The sequence below is a fragment of the Aspergillus saccharolyticus genome, assembly GCF_003184585.1.
Source record: "Aspergillus saccharolyticus JOP 1030-1 unplaced genomic scaffold BP01scaffold_4, whole genome shotgun sequence".
Taxonomy (NCBI): Eukaryota; Fungi; Ascomycota; class Eurotiomycetes; order Eurotiales; family Aspergillaceae; genus Aspergillus; species Aspergillus saccharolyticus.
Window position 1 is genome coordinate 554,129 of NW_020290614.1, and position 20,419 is coordinate 574,547.

Below are 20,419 nucleotides of genomic sequence, written 5' to 3' on the forward strand. Positions count from 1 at the left end.
GTTATCAGCTCTGCGGTCTTGAAATTTGGATATCGATATCGATCTCTATCCTACTATGACTTATGTCCAACTCCGCCCGACCCGTGTATCGTTGAGAAGAAACCTGTCTACAATCTTAGAACCAGAGCCCATCCGTTCGTAATGTGGCGACAAGAGAGGATTATGCGAATCAGTCTCGTCAAGTGCACTGAGCACAGACAACACCGTTTCATAGTCGATTATAAGAAGACATGAAAGAAATAAGATAGATAATTCGACAGCAACATGACGAGAAAATAAAGAAAACCGACTGCCGAGATATTCCCCTTTTTCCCATTACAGCGCCCTGGATAGAAATAGAAACAGAATTTGAAGCGGAGCCATGAAAAAAGACACAACTGTCGGGGGGAGATAAGCACATGGAATCACAATAGAAAGGAGACAAACAGAGCTAAAGAAACATTTCGAACGGGTAGCGTGCCGGGAGACGACACGATGTGTGCCACTGTGTCCATTTCAGAGCCGTCTTCCAATCCTGCTGGCCGAGACCCAAGAGCAAGTTGAAGGCCAAGGAAGAGAGAATCCGGTTCAGTTCTCCCGGGGTTGAATTCATCATTATCAAAACGCCATTCGTTCGTCGGGTATCCGGTCCGCCGTGAAAAGAAGTTTAAGCGTCAGTCTTGTTTTTCTTCTTCTGCTCGACCTTCAGCAGTAGTGCGCGGTTGATGCGTGGCAGAACACCACCGAAGGCGATCGTGGCGCGGATCAGGGTATCCAGTTCCTCGTCTCCGCGGATTGCCAGCTGCAAGTGACGGGGCGTGATACGCTTGACCTTAAGATCCTTGGCGGCGTTTCCAGCAAGCTCGAGAACTTCAGCAGTCAGGTATTCGAGAACAGCAGTGACATAGACGGCAGCTGTGGACGGTATTTGTCAGCAGTGCTTGGGAGTCAGGAAGTTGGCAGCATTCAAGGGACTATCTGCGACAGACGGCCTACCTTTAGCACCAACGCGCATCTTGTTCTGCGTGTTGTTCTTCAAGAAACGCTTAACACGTCCGCAGGGGAACTAAGCAGCTAAATGTCAGCTCATGGCTCCGATGCAAGCTCGATCCAAACCAGAGTTGAAGGGGGGGAGGGGCAAGAGAGGGGGGGATCCGGAGGCGCGGATAACCGGGTCTCTCGCTGTGTCGAGAAGTAGCCAGCGCGCTAATGGTCCAAGATGCAAAAGCGATCATCGACCTCGGTGTAGCAAAGCGAGGACCGCCGGATGTCAAGGAGACAGCATGCGTGAGGGGCAGAGAAAAAAAATCCCATTACAGCTGCCTCAACCACGCGTCCCCGCAACTTGCCGAATGACATCGTAATTGACGCCACTCCCCGGAGGTAGGAAGAAAGAGACTGGGTTTACGGACCTGCAAACCGGCCTTTGCGCTGTGAGACTTCTGGCTCTTCCCCGCAGAGTCCTTGGAGCCGCCCTTTCCACCGATGGACTTTCCCTTTCCGCCAGGCATGGTGAATAGATTCTAGGGTTGGGACCGAAAGGATCAAAATGTCGCGTCAATCGAAGGATTAAAAAGGGTGGAGTGCGATGGTGGATGGTAGAGCGATCCGATGCACCTCAAGCACGCGCGTTGTTGATGGTTGAAGGAGTCAGAAATGTCAAAGCCATCCTGGTCGCTAAAGACGGGCGTCGAACGTGGAGCGGCGCTAGTCCCCATTAGGAAGCCTCCTCAGTTGCCTACCACGGAGAGGTATCGACCAGCACAGAGTATGCCTGGAGGCCGGCTTCACAAAAGGAATAATTCCAAATGCTGCCACTGAAATTGAGTAGTCTGAATCAGTGCACGAGGCGAAGCTTCGTGCTGCAATCGGCCACCGAAGAGACAGCCTGGGAGGGGTCAGTTGCTGAGTGTCTATACCATCGCTGGGTCGAGTCATTCAAGTCTTGATGCAGCGATGGTCAAAAACACCACGGGTGTCCAAAGAAGTCATTGTGTTGAGGAGAACGTCTACAGGCTGTTGCTCATATCAAAGAGATGTGAGCCGCAACAGACGGTGCAGGGTGGTGGCTTCTTGCCTGTATGTGAAAGCGCAGTCGAGGTTGGTAGGAGAGTGTGCAAAGCATGATGGTTGCTGGACCGATTACATAAGCCGAACAGGTGATTTTCTGATGCCTTAGGCCTTACACAACATTTGCTTATCGTTGACACTTGCTGTAGCCTCTGGGTCGCGTGTGCCACAGAGATAAGTTAGTGGCAAACATTTGCCACGTGACATTGCGCTATCAGGACAGCTGGCCCGACCTTCACTTTCCCGGGGGGCTCCAGTTCCGCAGATTGGGAAGTTTCTGTCCTTGCACGCCTTGTCCCCATCCTCGTTTCACCCCATCGCGCACTGCTCCTCATTGTTCAAGGGTCCTGTTAGGCCTCAGCACTGCTGTTCGATCCGTCAAGATGGTGTCTCCTCAAGTGTGAGTTTTTTTTCCCCTCCAACTCTCTCTATCAGGACGTAGAGTGGAACTCCACCTGTCAGCCAGCTGCAGTTGTCGAAAATGGCATCACTGACCACTCGTTCTTTGTCGCAGTACCAACCTCGCCATCATCGTGGTGATGATGCAGTTAGCCAAGAAGGTGCCCTTCGAGAACCCCGATGTGCTCCTTCTTGTGCGTTGCATGTACATCTTGTCCAACGTCCTCATCCTGGGTCTTTACTGGTATACTCAGGCTAAGATCAATAAAAAGAATGGTATGTGCGCCTATCTGAAACGACGGTGATCACCCGCTAATTAAGACCTTAGACTTGACTACGCTCAAGTACGTCGAGCCTGCTCCCATGGGTAGCAACGAGGAGCCTCGTCCCGTGACTACCACCAACTGTGAGTACGACAAGGGACAGCTGCGCCAGCTGATCCGTGGACAACTCATGGGTGTTGGCATGATGGGTGTGATGCATCTCTACTTCAAGTACACCAACCCCCTCTTGATCCAGTCGATTATCCCTCTCAAGAGCGCCTTCGAGTCGAACCTGGTCAAGATCCATGTCTTCGGCAAGCCTGCCACTGGTGACCTCCAGCGCCCTTTCAAGTCCGGCAACAGCTTCATGAACCAGGGCCAAGTGAAGACTGACAAGGCTTCGGTCGAAAGCGCCGAGAAGAACTGGCGGGGAGGTGTCAAGGAGGAGTAATCGGGAACGGCTTTAGGTAGCAGACGTGCGATGAAGATGGCACATGTTTTGTACTTCTTGTATTTATAGATGCCTTGCATAGATGCCTTGTCATTGAAGTGAAAAGCTAAGCCGAGCTGCGTTGGTGCTGCTTCGCTTTGATCTTCATTGCTAATGATACTGCCGATGGGTTTACGAATTTCTTAATCGCTTGTGTTGGGATTATCACCAGGATGTAAGCAGGTTGATTTTGATGCCCGTTTATAGCTGCGTGCATGTACAGTAAGTTAATCGCATCGATATGCTAAGCAGGTGCTTCACCGATTGACTCAAACGGGCAATGGTGTGGCAACGCGATTGATAGTTGTTTCGCCTGACCTCGTATACCAGGGTCTGCAAACTGCTCGAGGACGGTCACATCAGCTGACAGACATGATCTGCAATTAGCAGTCCGGCATCAATGGATGGAGATGAGCTACGTAGATGCGTTCATATGTGGAGTCAAACCCGATGTTCCGGTCTCATTTTGTCTGCCGCATTATCCGTTTGCCTCAGGCCTCCCTGGGATCCAGGGCACCAATTTGCTCCGCGGGGCTTAGTTATTCTGTATTTCTAACTAATCGTAGGTCATAAGCTTACTATTCGCATACTTCCATTTATGACTCGAAGACTACACAGTATGTGCCACTGATGCCGCCATTCAGAATGTCGAGGGTGACAATCTCTTTCTCTTCATTGCCATTGGGCATGGAAAAATCCGTACGAAGCCGCAGAGGCAAGTCTTCCACTCATCACACAGATCCAATGACCGAAAGGAGAAAGAAAAAAAAAAAAAAAAGAAAAAGAAAAAAAAAAAAATCAAAGTGAGACACAACGCGTGATGGTTGACATGGGTAGCCGGTGAATCTTTTCAGGCACCTTCGGTGTCAAAGTTCAGTTGAAGCTCTCCCCAGGCCCGCTTTCAGCATCTCAAGCAATGGTCCAGCCAGGGCGGATGCAAACGCAAAGCAAAGCAAATGGAGGGGCAAAAAGTTGCCAAGGGAGGGGATCATCATAAGCCCGAACCGAGCAGTTGATCGAAACGGGCCGAATCTGGATGCGGGCATTCGGGGAATTGTGTTCAATTGGAGATGTGGGATGTCTCGGAGAGGGGTGACAATGTACACAATACCCAGTTCATGTAGTGCCAGATGATGGTAGTGGTGGTGGTAGTGGTGGTAGTAGTTACTAGGTAATTAGTGGCCTGTTGTAACCTCATGATTCCCTTTCCCCCTTGTCACCCTAACAAATAACACCACCACCACCACCATCACCACCACCAACCACCACCACCTCCTCCTGATTCACATCACCTCGGCTGATCCTAGTCCCGGAGGATGCGAGAATGGCCTGTCTTTCCGGCAATAACCTAGGCATTCGAAGCAGTACGAAACAAAAAGACCATGCAGCAAGGTAAAAGATTCTCGAGCAGTTGGAGTGAGTACCCGGCGTGATAGCTGTATAGCTCGCTCATTGGCCCAGACGGCAGCTGCCGAGGGGAAAGGTGGGAAGTCTGGGAGGCCCAGATATCGTGAATCTCCTGCTTTGCCCGGTGTATGAAACCGGAAAAGGCTATGGGGAAGCTGGAGAGCGGCGCATGTCGGGACAATCAATAGGCCCATAGGGCAATCCCACGCTGACCAGCTTGGCGTATTTTCCCCAAATGTTCCATAGAGAGTGGCAGAGCTTGCCGCACAGCCTTTGCCCCGTCTGTCTGTTCGGTGTAGTGACCGGGTTGTTGCGTCAGTCGATGATTCCAGTCTGTCCCGCTATCCTTTTTCTACCTTCCCCTCCCCCGCCTGTTGAAACTTTTCTCTCTCTCTTCTTCTCTTTCTCTTTCTTTCACTCTCCATCATCCTCATCCTCTTCTTCATCTTCTTCTCTACAAATTCCCCCATTCAATCCGTAAGTCTCTTTCCCCAGATCAATCCATTCTCTCCCAGTTCCTTCATCCTCATATACTTCCCCTCCGGCAAGCTGCCCGCTTCGTTGTCCCAAGCGCTCTACTAATAAGCTACCCCGCTATTACAGACACATCTAAACAATGGCTCCCAAGGTACGCCCGGGAAATGGATGAGCTCCATCATCCTCACGCTGTTACTCACTGAACCAATGCTAGGTCGGTATCAACGGCTTCGGTCGTATTGGACGTATTGTAAGTAGCCACGAATGCTTGCTGCGAATGAATTGCACTGACCACCCCTCCTATAGGTCTTCCGTAACGCGTGAGTTCCTTACTCCGGGACATCGGACGTCCAATTTGTACTAACAGCTCGTCCACAGCATCACCTCTGGTGACGTTGAGGTTGTTGCCGTCAACGACCCCTTCATTGAGACTCACTATGCTGTATGTGGCGACCAATTCAGGTTTCTTAGCAACCAGACGCATTGGCTGACCGAGCTCGATTCACTTGATGTAGGCCTACATGCTCCAGTACGACAGCACCCACGGCAAGTTCCAGGGTTCCATCGAGACCTACGAGCAGGGTCTCATTGTCAACGGCAAGAAGATCCGCTTCTTCGCTGAGCGTGATCCCGCTGCCATCCCCTGGGGCCAGGAGGGTGCCGACTACGTTGTTGAGTCCACTGGTGTCTTCACCACCCAGGAGAAGGCCTCTGCTCACTTGAAGGGTGGTGCCAAGAAGGTCATCATCTCTGCTCCCTCTGCCGATGCCCCCATGTTCGTCATGGGTGTCAACAACACCGAGTACAAGAAGGACATCAACGTTCTCTCCAACGCCTCTTGCACCACCAACTGCCTTGCTCCCCTCGCCAAGGTCATCAACGACAAGTTCGGTATCGTTGAGGGTCTCATGACCACCGTCCACTCCTACACCGCCACCCAGAAGGTCGTCGATGCCCCCTCCAACAAGGACTGGAGAGGTGGTCGTACCGCTGCCCAGAACATCATCCCCAGCTCCACTGGTGCTGCCAAGGCTGTCGGCAAGGTCATTCCTTCCCTCAACGGCAAGCTCACCGGTATGGCCATGCGTGTCCCCACCGCCAACGTCTCCGTTGTCGACTTGACCTGCCGTATCGAGAAGGCTGCTTCCTACGACGAGATCAAGCAGACCATCAAGGCCGCCTCCGAGGGCGAGCTCAAGGGTAAGTGATAATCCCAAGGTCGGGGTAGATCCGTCGCTGACTGTTGCAAAGGTGTTCTCGGCTACACTGAGGACGACGTCGTCTCCTCCGACCTGAACGGTGACAGCCACTCCTCCATCTTCGATGCCAAGGCCGGTATCGCCCTCAACTCCAACTTCATCAAGCTCGTCTCCTGGTACGACAACGAGTGGGGTTACTCCCGCCGTGTTGTTGACCTCATTGGTAAGTTTTGGATTGCCACGAAGCTTGTGTAAGGACTCACTAACCTCTGCGTACAGCCTACATTGCCAAGGTCGACAGCCAGTAGGAATCAGGACAGAATATGGACTTCAAGAGCTTGCTTTGAGTGCGCGGCTTCATTTGCCTAGCTTCGGCTTGCTCTCATGGAAACTCGCTTTAGTAAAAAGCATGTGATGACGTACTATTAATGAAATGACACAAATGCTCATACTTGTTCAATCCGCTGCCGCTGCCCGTAAATGCCTGTGTTTCGCGGGCCCCCAGATGCAATCGTAAAGACATAAAATCGCGTACTGTGTTCTTTCCATGGATCTTGACTATTCTCACAGAAGGGATTGGACCAACGGAGGCATTACAGCATCGTTAGCGCTCCGTTGCGATTAAGCTTCGACAGGCCAGTGTTAGCGGGCAGCCTCTCTGTAATTATCGCCAAAAGGAATCCTTCCGCTCAACCGCGGCAATTTCTCGGAGCAGCGCAAGAGAGATAGTGATGATCGGCTGCGCTTGAATTCCAGGCACATCCAACAAGCAGATTGCTTAATTGCTTCCCTACTCCTGATAGAGGTAAATGTAAGCTTACTATCGACGGTCCTGTTTAAGCCCAAGTGTCCGTGAAGAAGTGGGCAAAATGGAAGAGATCGAGGGCGGAGGTCACGTGGGCAGCAGCTAAACTGCGGAATTTCGAGCTCTACAATCGATTCGAGATTCTTAGTCCAGAACGCCTCCACTGGTGTGCTTCTGTTGGTGGTTTCCTGTGCCCGCTGCCACAATTCTTATCTCACGGGAGAATTCTGGTCTAAATACTGGGTCTCACGATATTTACAACTGTTGCTCGACCGGGCTGAGTCGTGCCTCACTAGTCGTCCGATTTCGTGGGTCTTCCTGAGCCCCCCGGAGTCTAGTACAGGTTATCTACAGTGCCCTTGCTCCTGTGGTCCTGCCACGCCTAAGGATATCAAGCAAACTTCCCACTCTTCCGTCTTCCTCGCCAACAAGCTCGTTCTTTTCTCAAGCTAGGAATTCGGCTCTGGCCTCTCGTTCTCTGGTTGATCTTTCTTTTTCCAGGGGGGGGATTTGTAGCCCTTTCATTCACCATCGAGCTTGACCATGAGGTGTTGAATCGTCCCAGAGCTCGGTCAAAGAGGAATTTAGAGTAACCGCCTCAGATTCACCACAATGGCAATGGAGGGCGACGAAGACACTGTCATGGGTGAGGCAGGCAAATCAGGTGCGCCAGCTCGATTCGGTGGCCCCTCTCAGCCGTCGTCCATTACATCTTCGCTGCAGGGTCAGACGTTCAAGCTGCCGTTGTCGCGCCATCCTGTCAACTCCCAGCCTCTCTCCTCTTCTTCGAAGATGGAGAACGAGGGCATTTCTACGTCTAAGAGCCTGCCAAAGTCTGTAGACTCAAGTGAAGCTATGGATGAGGACGAGAAACATGATAGTCTCGTCGAAGAGAACTCCGACTGGTCCGATGGGGACGCAGTCGCTCGCACTGGCCTACCACTCGCCTCACTCCCTTCAGGCTTATGCTATGATGTGCAGATGCGCTATCACTGCGAGGTGCGGCCAACTGCAGACGTTCACCCGGAGGATCCAAGACGAATCTATTACATCTACAAAGAGCTGTGTCGAGCTGGACTCGTTGATGATCCTGAGTCCAGTCGTCCGCTTGTGTCTCGACCCTTAAAAAGGATCAATGCTCGCAATGCTACTGAGGAGGAGATCTCCCTTGTCCACACGCCTGATCATTATGCATTTGTAGAGAGCACTCAAGGTAAAACATTTTCCCTTGTGTCCGCTATGATGATTTGCAGTCTCCTAATTGGATGCATCAGATATGACGGATGATGAGCTCATCGCTTTGGAACATACCCGTGATTCCATCTACTTCAATAAACTCACATTCGCATCTTCAATCCTGTCTGTGGGCGGGGCCATCGAGACATGCTTGGCTGTTGCTACCCGCCAAGTCAAGAATGCTATTGCTGTCATCCGACCTCCTGGCCATCATGCTGAACATGACAAGACTATGGGATTCTGTCTGTTCAACAATGTTTCAGTCGCCGCTCGTGTGTGCCAGCAGCAGCTGGGCGAGAGTTGTAGGAAAATCTTGATCCTCGATTGGTAAGCTTGTCCAAGAAAACCTATACTCGCCGTGTCACTGACTCGCTCCAGGGACGTTCATCATGGTATTTGCTCGAGCCCCGATTTTTGAATTGAGGGTCGTAATGCATTAGCTTATACAATCTGCAGGGAATGGCATTCAAAAAGCATTCTATGATGACCCCAACGTTCTCTACATTTCACTTCATGTCTATCAAGAAGGAAAGTTTTACCCGGGAGGCGACGAAGGTGACTGGGAACACTGCGGTGGCAGCGCCGGTGTTGGACGGTATGATATTCCTGTTGGGTGTCACGGCAGTCACTGACATGCGACAAGTAATGTGAATATACCGTGGCCGAGTCAGGGAATGGGCGACGGCGACTACATGTACGCTTTTCAACAGGTGGTCATGCCGATCGCCCAGGAGTTCAATCCCGACCTTGTCATCAGTACGTCAACCCTGATTTGAGGGGGCTCCTTTGCGTCTACGAGACTGACAGAGATAGTTGCCTCTGGGTTCGACGCTGCCGCAGGTGATGAGCTTGGAGGTTGTTTCGTGACTCCAGCTTGCTATGCTCATATGACGCATATGCTTATGACGCTTGCACACGGCAAGGTCGCGGTCTGTCTGGAGGTTTGACCATCCGTTCTATCACTGCACATTAGTATATCGGGGCTAACATCGGACATGCAGGGTGGCTATAATTTCCGGTCGATTTCGAAGTCTGCTCTAGCTGTCACAAAGACTCTAATGGGTGATCCCCCTGATCGCTTACATTCCACCACCCCCTCAGAAGCGGCGGCTACGACTGTGAGACGCGTGATGATGATTCAGTCTGCATACTGGAGTTGCATGTATCCAAAGGCGCCGAAACAGGAGGGTCACTTCACTGACCGACTTCACGGTAAGAAGGTTTCCCCGACTGAGAAACCCGGTAATAACAAATCTGCAGATGTCATCCGTGCCTATCAATCCAAGCAATTGTATGACAACTACAAATTGACGTCACTCTACATTTATCGCACTGCTATCTCGCGATCATTCGAGAATCAAGTTCTTGCGAGGTAAATCGGATTGCCGAATGAGGCACGAACCTAACTGACCTGTCACAAAGTCCCAATTACTACCAGGCCACGCCTTTGCTTGTCTTCTTTCATGACCCGTGAGCACCTTCTCCCTTTTTCAGTGGCGATCTTTTCTGATGAAGATTAGACCCGAGATCATGGGTCTACCCCACCCGGTCACGAACAAACTCGAAGCTCATAATTGCTGGCTTGTACGTTTGAACCTGTGAAGTGTTTTCAGTCATCTGCTGACAAACACCAGGCTGATGTATTATTGAAGGACTATGTTGGATGGGCTGTAGAGAAAGGTTATGCGGTTATCGACGTGAACATTCCGAAACATGTGACTGTTGATTCGGTCAGTTCATATATTCTCAGTCATGGCCATGATTACTGACTCCCGAATAGTCTAGCGGAAAGTACGAAGGCGAGGATGAGAACAGACCTACCGCCACCGAGGAGCTCGCTGGCTACCTCTGGGATAACTATATCGAGTATGTCTTGGCCTCAGACACTAATCGGGAGGCCGTGGATTGACCAGTTTTTAGACCCAACGAGGCTACTGAGATCTTCTTTATTGGTATCGGCAACGCTTTCTACGGAGTAGCCAACCTGTTGATCAACCGAGGTAAGACAAATCAGGACAAATCGATGTAAAACCTGGCTAACGTCCGACCAGAGACCTTGTATAAGCGGGTTAATGGGGTGGTCTCGTTTGTGGCGGAGAATCCTGTTCGTGCGGTCGCCTCCCACACGCAAGTCTGGCTCTCGCGGTGGTACAAAGATGTCAGTTTGAATCTCTCCTTCCCTTCTCTCGTTTGGCTCGGAGCTGACCGCCTCGTGTGAAGAACTCGCTCGTATTTGTCTCACACACGCATGGCGTTTGGACGAGTCTCCAACGCAAGCCCTCCAAGCGCTACGGCACCCTGGTGCAGTCGCCCAAGGCGGGGCTGAGTGAGATGCTCATGCACCACAAGGAGGAGGTGTACCAGTGGATCTCGGAGCGTGCGGACACGGCGGATAGTGAAGAAACCGAGGACGAGAAGCCGACGAGACGCTCGCCTACTAAGGGAGCAACTGCCGGTGGGGAGGGTGGCCGTCGACCGCATGCCAGCTGAGTTACCCGGAGGGATGCTGAGAGTTAGATCTAGAACTTGGTTGAATTGGTTTGGTTAGAGGTCCAGTAGTTGTTCGCTTGTACCAATCCGTGCGTAAGACGCATACTTCGGAGGTTTGTTGTTTGTTGAAGAAAGTATGGGTTGCATACGCCGTGGTGTGATGCATGTCTTGGTTGTTGCAGGTCGCTGCTGTCCAGGGTCCAGTCACACCACCCTCACTCACACTCTGGGGGATGAATTCCCGGCCTCGTTCCTGACGGTACATTGCATCGCGGACATTTTGGCCTGGCCAAAACGGCAGTAAACTAGTAAACGCACAGTCAGCATCTACTTCCGGTGATGAACCTCGAGACTCGTTAGGTACAAACCCAGATAGTATACGAACGGTACCTCCTCAGGGTTGCAACCATTTCTTCCCTTAGTATTAGTCCTATGCCAAGGTACTTGGTAGTACAGTACAGTAGGCAGCAACTGGTAGCTCCCCTTTCCCAGATTCTCAACACGAATCCTTCAAAGCTCATGAACCACGATCCTCTTTCTGATGATTGATATGGTTAGTCTGTCAGCCCGGACGGATAACGAGCCAAGATCCCAGCCCTGATGCTGAATTCTCCGAATTTGTTTTCGTTTTTTTTTTTTTTTTTTTTTTTTTTTTCTGGTGTGTCGTTGTTCAGCCTGTGAAAGTGGAAACCTCACCAACACATTGATATGTTCCGGAGTACTTTGAGGTTACTTTCCTTGCGACATAACATATGACTTTGACTCAGATTCCTGCATCCTGATTCTGGGGTGTGGGGTGACTGTAGACTTTGAATTGGAGAGAGTCGATTCTCGAGAGTATAACTATGAACGGGGAGTAAGAAAGTAGTAAATGTGGGGTAAAGTAAGACCTGCTGTAGATCCATGAAGATGGTGGTTTGTGTTGAAGAAATACGAACTGTGATGCTCCTGATGCTCTTAAGAAAGTGAAAATTTAGCTATTTTGGTTCTGGCTTCCTCGGAGGTTCATAGTAGAGGTTATTTACCAAACTGTGGGTGGCTCGAAATCATGGTACTACGTCTGGAACCCTGCATGTGGTGTGGTTGATGTCTTACGTGCATCATGCTTTTCTGTCCTTGAATTGGGACCTGACAAGCATGAGTTTGAGACATTTAGGTACTACTCATTGCTTTGGTTTGGTTGACCAGGAGATGTGAGCAGTGGATGGGCTCCTCAACATCACTGCATATGCCTTCATGTTGAGATATTCCGCCTACTACAGACTCCATCCATCCATCCGTTCATCCATTCCATACAACATACGACATTAAGCAAACACGAGTAAGTTACAATGCACTTCACCACCTTCTTTCTCCTCCCCACCCTCACGCCGGCAATGCCATCGTCACCAACAACTGCAATACCCCCATCTACCTCTGGTCCGTCGGCGGCTCCGTCGACCCCCGCCAGACCATCCAGCCTGGCGTCAGCTACTCCGAGGCCCTGCACTACGACCCGGCCTCGGGCGGCGTCGCCCTCAAGATCACCAAAACCCCGAATGGATTGTTTGATGGCAATCCCCAGCTGGACTTCGCCTACATCCTTGACGGCAGCAAGACCTGGTACGACCTGTCTCTTGTGTTTGGCGATGCGTTTTCGGGACAGCGCCTGAAAGTCCAGCCGACGTATGCCTCCTGTCCGAGTATTTGTTGGCCAAATGGCGTGAATCCGGGGGGGCAGTCAGGTTAAGACGTGTGGGGCGGGGAGTAGTGAGGTTTTGACGGTTTGTGCGCAGGGGTGTTTAGTTTAGTTTACTTCGGGAGGGTTGGGAAAGAAAGGATGGTTTTAGGCTGGATGTTCATGTTGGTGGTATTCATCTCGGTTGATCATAAAATCATAATCTATGCTGCTGCTGCTGCCGCTGCTACTCCCTCCATCGTGAACCCCTTCCGCGACACTCGATCCTCGGCTTCCACCATAAACGAGGCCGTGCCCGTGTAGAACCCCCGACCTTCCACCCGGACAATCACGGACGGCCGCCGCCCTTCGACCTCCTCGACAACCTCCGCGCAGAACTCGTCCGTTCCAAAATGGTTTGAGACCAGCGAGTGATACGCCCACCGCAGCCCCACCGGCCGCTTCCCCTTCGCATGGGCCAGGGCCATGCGCGCCGTCACGCACGACCCCGTCGGGGACCGGTCGATCTGGTTGTCAGCGAAGTAGCAGAGGCCCGTCTCTGCACCAGCCACATCGGCCGACGGGAGGCCCACCGCCGAATCGACGATCATGATGGAGTACAGGAACGAAAGCCGCGGGTCCTCCGGGTGCTGCACGGCGGCGACGACCTCCGGCTGGCGCTCGAGGTAGGGTTTGAGCTGCTGCATGCAGCGGGTGATGGCGGCGAGGTCTACACCCCCACGGAGCCCGCCGGCGAAGAAGCCGAGCTCGGTGGCCGGGACGATGGCGTAGAAGGCGCCGCCGTAGCTGATGTCGAGGGTGATGGAGTGCTTTGTGGGCGGCAGTTCGGGCCAGCGCGCGGCCGCGGGGATCGGGATGGTCAGTTGCAGGGCGGTGGCGTAGGCCGGGGTCGACAGGAAGGCGACCGGCCGCGAGGGGTCGGATTGCGTGCCCGCTGCGTTGGTGGGCACACGGACGCTCACGACGCCGCAGGGCGCATGGAGTCTCAGCTGGATGGTTTGCGTGCTGGCGTTGAAGGCGAGGTGAGGCCGGCGCGGGAACACGCTCGTGTCGTGCGTGTCGATCAGGAATCGCCCCAGGGCCAGCGTCGCGTGGCCGCACATCGTCGAGTAGCCCTCGTTGTGCACGAACAGGACCCCCACGTCGGCCTCCCCCGACCTCACCAGCTCCGTCTCCGGGCAGATGATCGCCCCGTACATCGCTGGGTTGCCGCGCGGTTCCAGCATCAGTTGCTGCCGGATGTGGTCGTGGTGCTCGCGGGCTTGGTCGCGCTGCGCCAGCAGGGTGCCCGTCAGCTTGGGGTACCCCGCGTAGATGATCCGGGTGGGTTGCCCGGTGGTGTGCATGTCAATGCAGTGGATGGTGGTGGGGTGGCCGGCGAGGGTTTGGCTGACGTCCATTCTGGTGGTGGTGGCTGTTTGGAAGTTCTGCTAGGGAGTGGTGGTCGGCGTCGAAATGGTATCAAGATCATGAAAAACAGTGGAATGCTTGAGTCAACAAACAGTTGTCATGGATCTTATCTTTAGATGGAGGTGAGGTTCCGTCCGGACAGTAGATCCGAGGGTGTGGCATCGGTTGATGTTCCGAGTGGTGGTTCTATACTTCAAACCAATTGATTGGAGTACATCCGAGTATACTGGCATCCATAGTAGGTACAGTACCCATTTACACATCACATTCTTCATAACACAAACAGCACTCCCTAGACCCCCAAGCACTTCCCTATGGCATCACACCCAGAGTGTGGTAGTACAGAAAGCACACCATCACCCCAATATAACTAGACAGAATACGAGAGTTTGCTGCCGGCTGCAAGGGCGTCAACTGCCACTTGGCTGGGGGATCGGCGGCGGTTTCGCCATGGTCTCGGCGCTGTTGCAGAGTGGTTTTGTTGACGTGGAAGAACAGAAGCACTCGAAGGAAGCCTTCCAGATCCACTTGCGCAACTCCACGCTCAGCCTGCCAAATGACTCGCAGGAAGATTGAAGATGACGAGGCAAGCAGAGGACGACACGTGCCCTTACCGCTCACCGCCTGCATCTCGTCTTCACCGCCGAAGCCAGCACTCGGTCTTACTGCCTCCCCTTCTTTGGGAAACTCCCTTGTCACTCACTCTCTCTCTCTCTCTCTCACTCTTCATCCCCAACTTCTTTTATTCTCAACTTTTCATTCTGGCGCATTGACGCTCAATTTCGGGTCTTTTGAAATCGGACCGGATCGTGTTTCCCCTTTTCTTCTCACGGACTTCAACTCCTCTTCTTTAAATATCTTTCCTCCTTCCCTGCCTCTCCCCGCATACATTTGCCTCTTTCTTTCCACCCTCTACGATAGGTACTTCCTCGGTATCTGTTATCCAGCGGCCCTTGCTCCTTGGACCACCCTTCCTTGTTCTGCATGCCTCCAAGGTCCTCTGCACCCTGCCGCTTGTGGAACCCTAGACATTCTCGATCTCTATCAACCCCAACTTATCGTTCGTTTCCCCGATCAGGCACCTTTGCGGCGGTAGCCCCTCATTCCTACCCCTCGCCACGCTTGTTCTCGCATCGCTGGCCTCGATCTATTGCCTCCGGTGGACAGACTCATCCTCGCTCCTCCACCACCTCCCTTCCCTCCACTTCCCCCGTTTCGCGTGCTCCCTTTGCCACTCGCCCCGTCAACATGGGTTCTACCAAGATGGGTTCTGTCGAACGCATTGCGGAGGATTTGCTGAAGCCGGAGCTGGATGATCGCTCCTACCGCGTCATCCGTCTTCCCAATAAGCTCGAAGCTCTATTGGTTCACGACCCTGACACGGACAAGGCCAGTGCCGCGGTGAACGTCAACGTGGGCAATTTCTCAGACGCAGATGACATGCCGGGCATGGCTCATGCTGTCGAACATTTGTTGTTCATGGGTACCAAAAAGGTAGGTGGTCGCCCCTGGCGCCAGCATGCAGTCCGGTACTAACCTCGGCGGAACCGCCTTCTAGTACCCCCTAGAGAACGCATACAACCAATATCTAGCATCTAATTCGGGCATGTCCAACGCTTACACGGCGGCCACGGAGACCAATTATTTCTTTGAAGTCGCTGCTACGTCGCATTCCGGTGACGAGAAATCCGACGCGCCCACTTCGCCCTCGGCTGCGCAGTCCAGAGGGCCACTGTATGGTGCCCTGGACCGGTTCGCCCAGTTCTTCGTTGAGCCTCTTTTCCTGGAGTCAACCTTGGATCGGGAATTGAGAGCAGTCGATTCGGAGAACAAGAAGAACCTGCAGAGCGATATGTGGCGGTTGATGCAATTGAATAAGAGCCTCTCCAACCCAGCGCATCCTTACCACCACTTCTCCACGGGCAACCTGCAGACGCTGAAGGAAGATCCGGAGAAGCGGGGGCTGGAGGTTCGAAGTGAATTCATCAAGTTCTATGAGGCCCATTATTCAGCCAACCGGATGAAACTGGTCTTGCTGGGTCGGGAATCTCTGGACGAGATGGAGGAGTGGGTTTCGGATTTATTCTCCCACGTCCAGAACAAGGACCTTCCGCAGAACCGTTGGGACGACGTCCAGCCCTGGACGGCGGAGCATCTAGGAAAGCAGATCTTTGCCAAGCCGGTCATGGACATGCGGTCCTTGGACATCTACTTCCCCTTCATGGATGAGGAGCACTATTTCGAGTCGCAGCCGAACCGTTACATTAGCCACCTGATCGGTCACGAGGGCCCCGGAAGCATTTTGGCTTACATCAAGGCCAAAGGCTGGGCCAATGGCCTGTCCGCTGGTCCGCTTCCCATCTGCCCTGGCGCGGCCTTCTTCACCATCAATGTTCGCCTGACCCCCGAGGGTTTGAAGAACTACCGTGAAGTCGCTAGGGTCATCTTCGAGTACATCGCGATGATCAAGGAAGGTGAGCCTCAGCAATGGATATATGACGAGATGAAGAACTTGGCCGAGGTCGAGTTCCGCTTCAAACAAAAGACGCCCGCCAGCCGCTTCGCCAGCAATCTGAGCAGTAAGATGCAGAAGCCCCACCCTCGTGAGTGGTTGCTCAGCACCGGACTCCTCCGCAAGTATGATCCGGCTCTTATCAAAGAAGCCTTGTCCTACCTCCGGCCCGACAACTTCCGGATGCTTATTGTGGCTCAGGATTACCCGGGTAATTGGGACCAGAAGGAGAAGTGGTACGGCACGGAGCATAAGGTGGAGGACATTCCCCCGGATTTCATGGCCGACATTCGCAAGGCGTATGAGACCACATCCGCCAACCGTCTGCCCGACCTACACCTGCCTCATAAGAACGAATTCGTCCCGACTCGTCTCTCTGTCGAGAAGAAGGAAGTTTCGGAACCAGCCAAAACCCCGAAGCTGATCCGACACGATGACCATGTCCGTTTGTGGTACAAGAAGGATGATCGATTCTGGGTTCCCAAGGGCACCTTCAACATCTCGCTGCGGAACCCTCTGGTGTGGGCCACCCCGGCTAACGTGGTCAAAGCCCGATTCTATTGCGAATTGGTGCGCGATGCCCTCAACGAATATGCCTATGATGCCGAGCTGGCTGGGCTAGATTACTCCCTCGGTATCAGTATCTTCGGTCTGGACATCTCTGTGGGTGGATACAACGACAAAATGTCCGTGCTCTTGGAGAAGGTCCTGACGAGCATGCGTGATCTCGTCGTGAAGCCAGAACGCTTCAACATAATCAAGGAGCGCCTGACACGGGCCTACAAGAACGCCGAGTACCAGCAGCCCTATTACCAAGTGAGCGACTACACTCGCTATCTGACTGCGGAAAGGTCCTGGCTCAACGAGCAATATGCATCTGAGCTTCAGCATATTGAAGTGGAAGACGTAGCTTGTTTCTTCCCGCAAATTCTTCGTCAGAACCACATTGAGGTGTTGGCACACGGCAACCTGTACAAGGAGGATGCACTGCGGATGACTGACCTCGTCGAGTCCACACTCAAGAGTCGTACCCTGCCCGAGTCGCAGTGGTACGTGAGGCGTAACATCATCATTCCCCCAGGCTCCAACTACACCTATGAGCGCACGCTCAAAGACCCGGCCAACGTTAACAACGGCATCGAATACCTGCTGTACATCGGTGATATCAACGATGCGGTCTTGCGGGCCAAGCTGTTGCTATTTGCCCAGATGACCGATGAGCCTGCGTTTGACCAACTCCGGAGTAAGGAGCAACTGGGATATGTCGTCTGGAGCGGCGCCCGTTACTCTTCCACAACCATCGGCTATCGCGTCATCATCCAGAGCGAACGCGTCGCTGGTTATCTCGAACACCGCATCGAGAACTTCTTGACCATGTTTGGCAAGACATTGGCAGAGATGCCGGAGAATGACTTCGAAAGGCACAAGCGCAGTCTTATCAACAGGAGATTGGAGAAGCTTAAGAACTTGGGCTCAGAGACCAGTCGCTTCTGGTCTCACATCGGATCGGAGTACTTCGATTTCGTACAGAACGAAGCGGATGCTGCCAACGTGCGGTCTCTGACAAAGTCGGACCTCATGCAGTTCTACAAGCAGTTCATCGAACCTCAATCGTCCACGCGTGGCAAGCTGTCAATCCACTTAAAGGCACAAGCTACCGCTCTCGCGAGCACACCCCAGCAGCAGAAGACCCAGCTGCTGGCACGCCTGCGCACACTGTTGGAGAAAGCGCAGGTTACGGTCGACGCCGATCGTCTGGCAGCCGCATTCGCTAACGTCGACGTGTCCAGTGGCGATGAGCGCCTGATTGTGGATACCGTCAAGCGTGTCTTGGATGGAATGGGTCTCGCGGAGCAACAAGCCAAGCAGGCCCTGGAGTCAATGATACAGAGCGTTGGGGTAGAGCTGAAGCACATCGGTATCCAGCCCAAGAGATTTGAAGGAGAGCCTGGCCAGACGGTCAATGGATTCGGCCATGAGGCTGTCACTTATATCACCAACGTGCCCGAGTACAAGGCCCGCCTCAATGTTAGCGCCGGACCGAGCCCCGTTATCGACATCAGCGAGTTCGAGGACTTTGACGCGAAGCTATGATTGCTCAACTTGTCGAAGCCTAGAATTACTCACTTGCCAAATCCATATCATGATGATAGAAATTCTTTGTTGCCTCGTTGGTTTGGGGGGGGAATGGCTCTGGAAGGTATACAGCATATTTTCGAAGGTGCAGGATACGGTGCTTATTAGACGAAACTCATGGGATGTAGATTAGAAACATACATAATTGAAACCTTTCAAGATTTGAATGAACTCAAGAGGGCAGCTGCTTGATCTGTTTGCAAGCAAATGTAAGACCGATGGCTGATGGGCGTCGGGAGCGGTCGAATGTTTTCGCGGAGGGCAGCTCCGATACCAAACGACCGATCGATCGAGCGGCGGCGGAGAGAGCATCAACTCCGCCGGGCTGAGATCCACCTCGCGAGCAGCTGCAACAACAACCAACCTCCTGCTGTCCTTTACCCTCCCCAGCTCTTCCTACCCACCAATTTACATCGGTCTGAATTTTCAACTCGCCTTTAGTGGAAACAGAGTCTGACTTCCGTATCTGACAACGATGTCGACCGCAACAACGACGACGATCCAGAGCTCTCGCCCGTACGTTGCAGACCTTCAGGGCGAGCCTGAGCTTTACGTCAGGATGTGGACAGGTACTGACAACAACATTGATCCTCATCTAGTCCCATCGTCCCCAAAGACTTCTCCGCCCAGCAACCACAAACGATCCGTCTATATCCTCTCTCGAACTACACTTTTGGGACTAAGGAAACGCAACCAGAGGAAGATCCCTCGGTACTGGCCCGCCTGAAACGCCTCGAAGAGCACTATGAGAAATATGGCATGAGACGTACTTGCGAGGGTGTGCTTGTCTGCCATGAACATAACCATCCCCACGTACTCATGTTGCAGATTGCAAATGCCTTCTTCAAGCTGTATGTATTCCGCCCGAACATCGAGATCTCCCGCGCCCAGCCCCGATTGCGACATAGGTCCCTACAGTTCCGGGCTGGGATGCGGAGCCCCGATTAACACGGAACTGACTCTTATGACTTGATTAGACCTGGTGATTACCTGCCCTTCGAAGATGACGAGGTCGAAGGTTTCAAGAAGAGGCTCAACGAGCGCCTTGCGCCCGTCGGATCGCAGTTCTCGGGCGAGGGGGTCAACGAGGATTGGGAAATTGGTGACACGCTCGCGCAGTGGTGGCGGCCGAACTTCGAAACGTTCATGTACCCGTTTCTCCCTGGACATGTTACTCGACCCAAGGAGTGCAAGAAGCTGTACTTCATTCAGCTGCCCAAGAAGAGTGAGTCTCACCCGACTGCCCGCGCCCGAATCTCACTTTCATCAACGGTGGCTCATTCATCTATTTTAGAGGTCCTCTCCGTTCCGAAGAACATGAAGCTTCTCGCCGTGCCGCTGTTTGAATTGTACGACAACACTGCGCGGTACGGACCGCAACTATCGGCCATTCCGCACCTGCTGTCCCGGTACAACTTTGAGTTTGTGGATGAGAATGACAATGTGGTGGCCGCGACGCCAGGTACACCCTTGCCGGATGGCCAGGTGCTCCGGACTAAGGTGCTGGCGGGTGACAGCGGCGATGGGCAGGACGAGGGAATGGCGGACTACACCCCTGAAGGTGGGGAGAATGGCATAGTCGCTGCGTGACAGTCCCTGGGATTCCGAGGCTCACCTCACCACATTTCTTCTGGCCCCATCTGCACCTTCAGAGATGCCAGATGGTAGTGGGTAAGTGTGCTGGCCGTGGAGAGACATCTTTCCCCAGTCTGGAAACAACTCCGAACAAGGTTGGCACTGCATGGCTGAGACTGACCATTCTGCAGCTAGACGCGAAAGCTCTCTGCTTCCCCGCAGTTCGGTTTTCAGGGATATTTCTGCTACCTGATAGTTTTCCTTTTCTCGTTTGTTTCGTTGCCAAAATCAAG

At 53.0% G+C, this 20,419-nt stretch overlaps 9 protein-coding genes across 9 annotated transcripts; 6 read left to right on the forward strand and 3 right to left on the reverse strand.

Moving 5' to 3' along the window:
• Positions 1–523: 523 nt before the first annotated feature.
• On the reverse strand, positions 524–1,796 carry htz1 (histone H2AZ). Its single transcript, XM_025570621.1, has 3 exons — positions 1,392–1,796; positions 976–1,045; positions 524–894 (listed from the first exon to the last, which is right to left on the reverse strand). Exons 1-3 carry the CDS (start codon positions 1,488–1,490, stop codon positions 647–649), a joined length of 417 nt encoding a protein of 138 aa, XP_025434474.1. The 5' UTR covers positions 1,491–1,796; the 3' UTR covers positions 524–646.
• Positions 1,797–2,592: 796 nt separating this feature from the next.
• Positions 2,593–3,415, forward strand: BP01DRAFT_353648 (PHO88 family protein). Its single transcript, XM_025574239.1, has 2 exons — positions 2,593–2,724; positions 2,777–3,415. The coding sequence occupies exons 1-2, from the start codon at positions 2,652–2,654 to the stop codon at positions 3,160–3,162; spliced, it is 459 nt and encodes a 152-aa protein (XP_025434475.1). The 5' UTR covers positions 2,593–2,651; the 3' UTR covers positions 3,163–3,415.
• Positions 3,416–5,224: 1,809 nt separating this feature from the next.
• On the forward strand, positions 5,225–6,592 carry gpdA (glyceraldehyde 3-phosphate dehydrogenase GpdA; the record flags this gene model as incomplete). Its single annotated transcript, XM_025577164.1, has 7 exons — positions 5,225–5,236; positions 5,300–5,335; positions 5,392–5,405; positions 5,464–5,527; positions 5,601–6,285; positions 6,337–6,507; positions 6,564–6,592. 7 exons carry the CDS (start codon positions 5,225–5,227, stop codon positions 6,590–6,592), a joined length of 1,011 nt encoding a protein of 336 aa, XP_025434476.1.
• Positions 6,593–7,255: 663 nt separating this feature from the next.
• Positions 7,256–11,187, forward strand: hdaA (histone deacetylase hdaA). The gene is made up of 15 exons (XM_025574240.1): positions 7,256–8,302; positions 8,364–8,652; positions 8,704–8,717; positions 8,782–8,920; positions 8,969–9,081; positions 9,139–9,266; positions 9,327–9,537; positions 9,586–9,697; positions 9,748–9,795; positions 9,846–9,909; positions 9,960–10,055; positions 10,106–10,191; positions 10,246–10,325; positions 10,377–10,483; positions 10,546–11,187. The coding sequence occupies exons 1-15, from the start codon at positions 7,702–7,704 to the stop codon at positions 10,813–10,815; spliced, it is 2,358 nt and encodes a 785-aa protein (XP_025434477.1). The 5' UTR covers positions 7,256–7,701; the 3' UTR covers positions 10,816–11,187.
• Positions 11,188–11,952: 765 nt separating this feature from the next.
• Positions 11,953–12,605, forward strand: BP01DRAFT_371451 (putative BYS1 domain protein; the record flags this gene model as incomplete). Its single annotated transcript, XM_025576668.1, has 3 exons — positions 11,953–12,008; positions 12,142–12,534; positions 12,566–12,605. The coding sequence occupies 3 exons, from the start codon at positions 11,953–11,955 to the stop codon at positions 12,603–12,605; spliced, it is 489 nt and encodes a 162-aa protein (XP_025434478.1).
• A 13-nt stretch (positions 12,606–12,618) lies between these two features.
• BP01DRAFT_150406 (putative proline racemase) lies at positions 12,619–14,030 on the reverse strand. Its single transcript, XM_025570623.1, has one exon. The coding sequence runs from the start codon at positions 13,891–13,893 to the stop codon at positions 12,697–12,699; it is 1,197 nt and encodes a 398-aa protein (XP_025434479.1). The 5' UTR covers positions 13,894–14,030; the 3' UTR covers positions 12,619–12,696.
• Positions 14,031–14,200: 170 nt separating this feature from the next.
• On the reverse strand, positions 14,201–14,533 carry BP01DRAFT_389116 (uncharacterized protein; the record flags this gene model as incomplete). Its single annotated transcript, XM_025577889.1, has 1 exon — positions 14,201–14,533. The coding sequence occupies one exon, from the start codon at positions 14,531–14,533 to the stop codon at positions 14,216–14,218; it is 318 nt and encodes a 105-aa protein (XP_025434480.1). The 3' UTR covers positions 14,201–14,215.
• Positions 14,534–14,639: 106 nt separating this feature from the next.
• BP01DRAFT_353656 (a-pheromone processing metallopeptidase Ste23) lies at positions 14,640–18,686 on the forward strand. The gene is made up of 2 exons (XM_025574241.1): positions 14,640–15,397; positions 15,462–18,686. The coding sequence occupies exons 1-2, from the start codon at positions 14,888–14,890 to the stop codon at positions 18,507–18,509; spliced, it is 3,558 nt and encodes a 1,185-aa protein (XP_025434481.1). The 5' UTR covers positions 14,640–14,887; the 3' UTR covers positions 18,510–18,686.
• A 340-nt stretch (positions 18,687–19,026) lies between these two features.
• On the forward strand, positions 19,027–20,170 carry BP01DRAFT_405950 (cleavage and polyadenylation specificity factor subunit 5; the record flags this gene model as incomplete). Its single annotated transcript, XM_025578749.1, has 3 exons — positions 19,027–19,067; positions 19,151–19,402; positions 19,529–20,170. The coding sequence occupies 3 exons, from the start codon at positions 19,027–19,029 to the stop codon at positions 20,139–20,141; spliced, it is 906 nt and encodes a 301-aa protein (XP_025434482.1). The 3' UTR covers positions 20,142–20,170.
• Between the last annotated feature and the right edge of the window lie 249 nt (positions 20,171–20,419).

Bases quoted from the DNA above. Each gene is read 5' to 3' on its own strand.
- htz1 (XM_025570621.1), bottom strand. From the start codon at position 1,490: ATGCCTGGCGGAAAGGGAAAGTCCATCGGTGGAAAGGGCGGCTCCAAG. The intron at 1,046-1,391 runs GTCCGTAAACCC...TTAGCTGCTTAG, and splicing joins GCGCAAAGGCCGGTTTGCAG to TTCCCCTGCGGACGTGTTAA. The intron at 895-975 runs GTAGGCCGTCTG...TACCGTCCACAG, and splicing joins GATGCGCGTTGGTGCTAAAG to CTGCCGTCTATGTCACTGCT.
- hdaA (XM_025574240.1), top strand. From the start codon at position 7,702: ATGGCAATGGAGGGCGACGAAGACACTGTCATGGGTGAGGCAGGCAAA. The intron at 8,921-8,968 runs GTATGATATTCC...ACATGCGACAAG, and splicing joins GGCAGCGCCGGTGTTGGACG to TAATGTGAATATACCGTGGC. The intron at 10,326-10,376 runs GTAAGACAAATC...ACGTCCGACCAG, and splicing joins CAACCTGTTGATCAACCGAG to AGACCTTGTATAAGCGGGTT.
- BP01DRAFT_353656 (XM_025574241.1), top strand. From the start codon at position 14,888: ATGCCTCCAAGGTCCTCTGCACCCTGCCGCTTGTGGAACCCTAGACAT. The intron at 15,398-15,461 runs GTAGGTGGTCGC...ACCGCCTTCTAG, and splicing joins TGTTCATGGGTACCAAAAAG to TACCCCCTAGAGAACGCATA.
- BP01DRAFT_353648 (XM_025574239.1), top strand. From the start codon at position 2,652: ATGTACATCTTGTCCAACGTCCTCATCCTGGGTCTTTACTGGTATACT. The intron at 2,725-2,776 runs GTATGTGCGCCT...TTAAGACCTTAG, and splicing joins TAAGATCAATAAAAAGAATG to ACTTGACTACGCTCAAGTAC.
- BP01DRAFT_150406 (XM_025570623.1), bottom strand. From the start codon at position 13,893: ATGGACGTCAGCCAAACCCTCGCCGGCCACCCCACCACCATCCACTGC.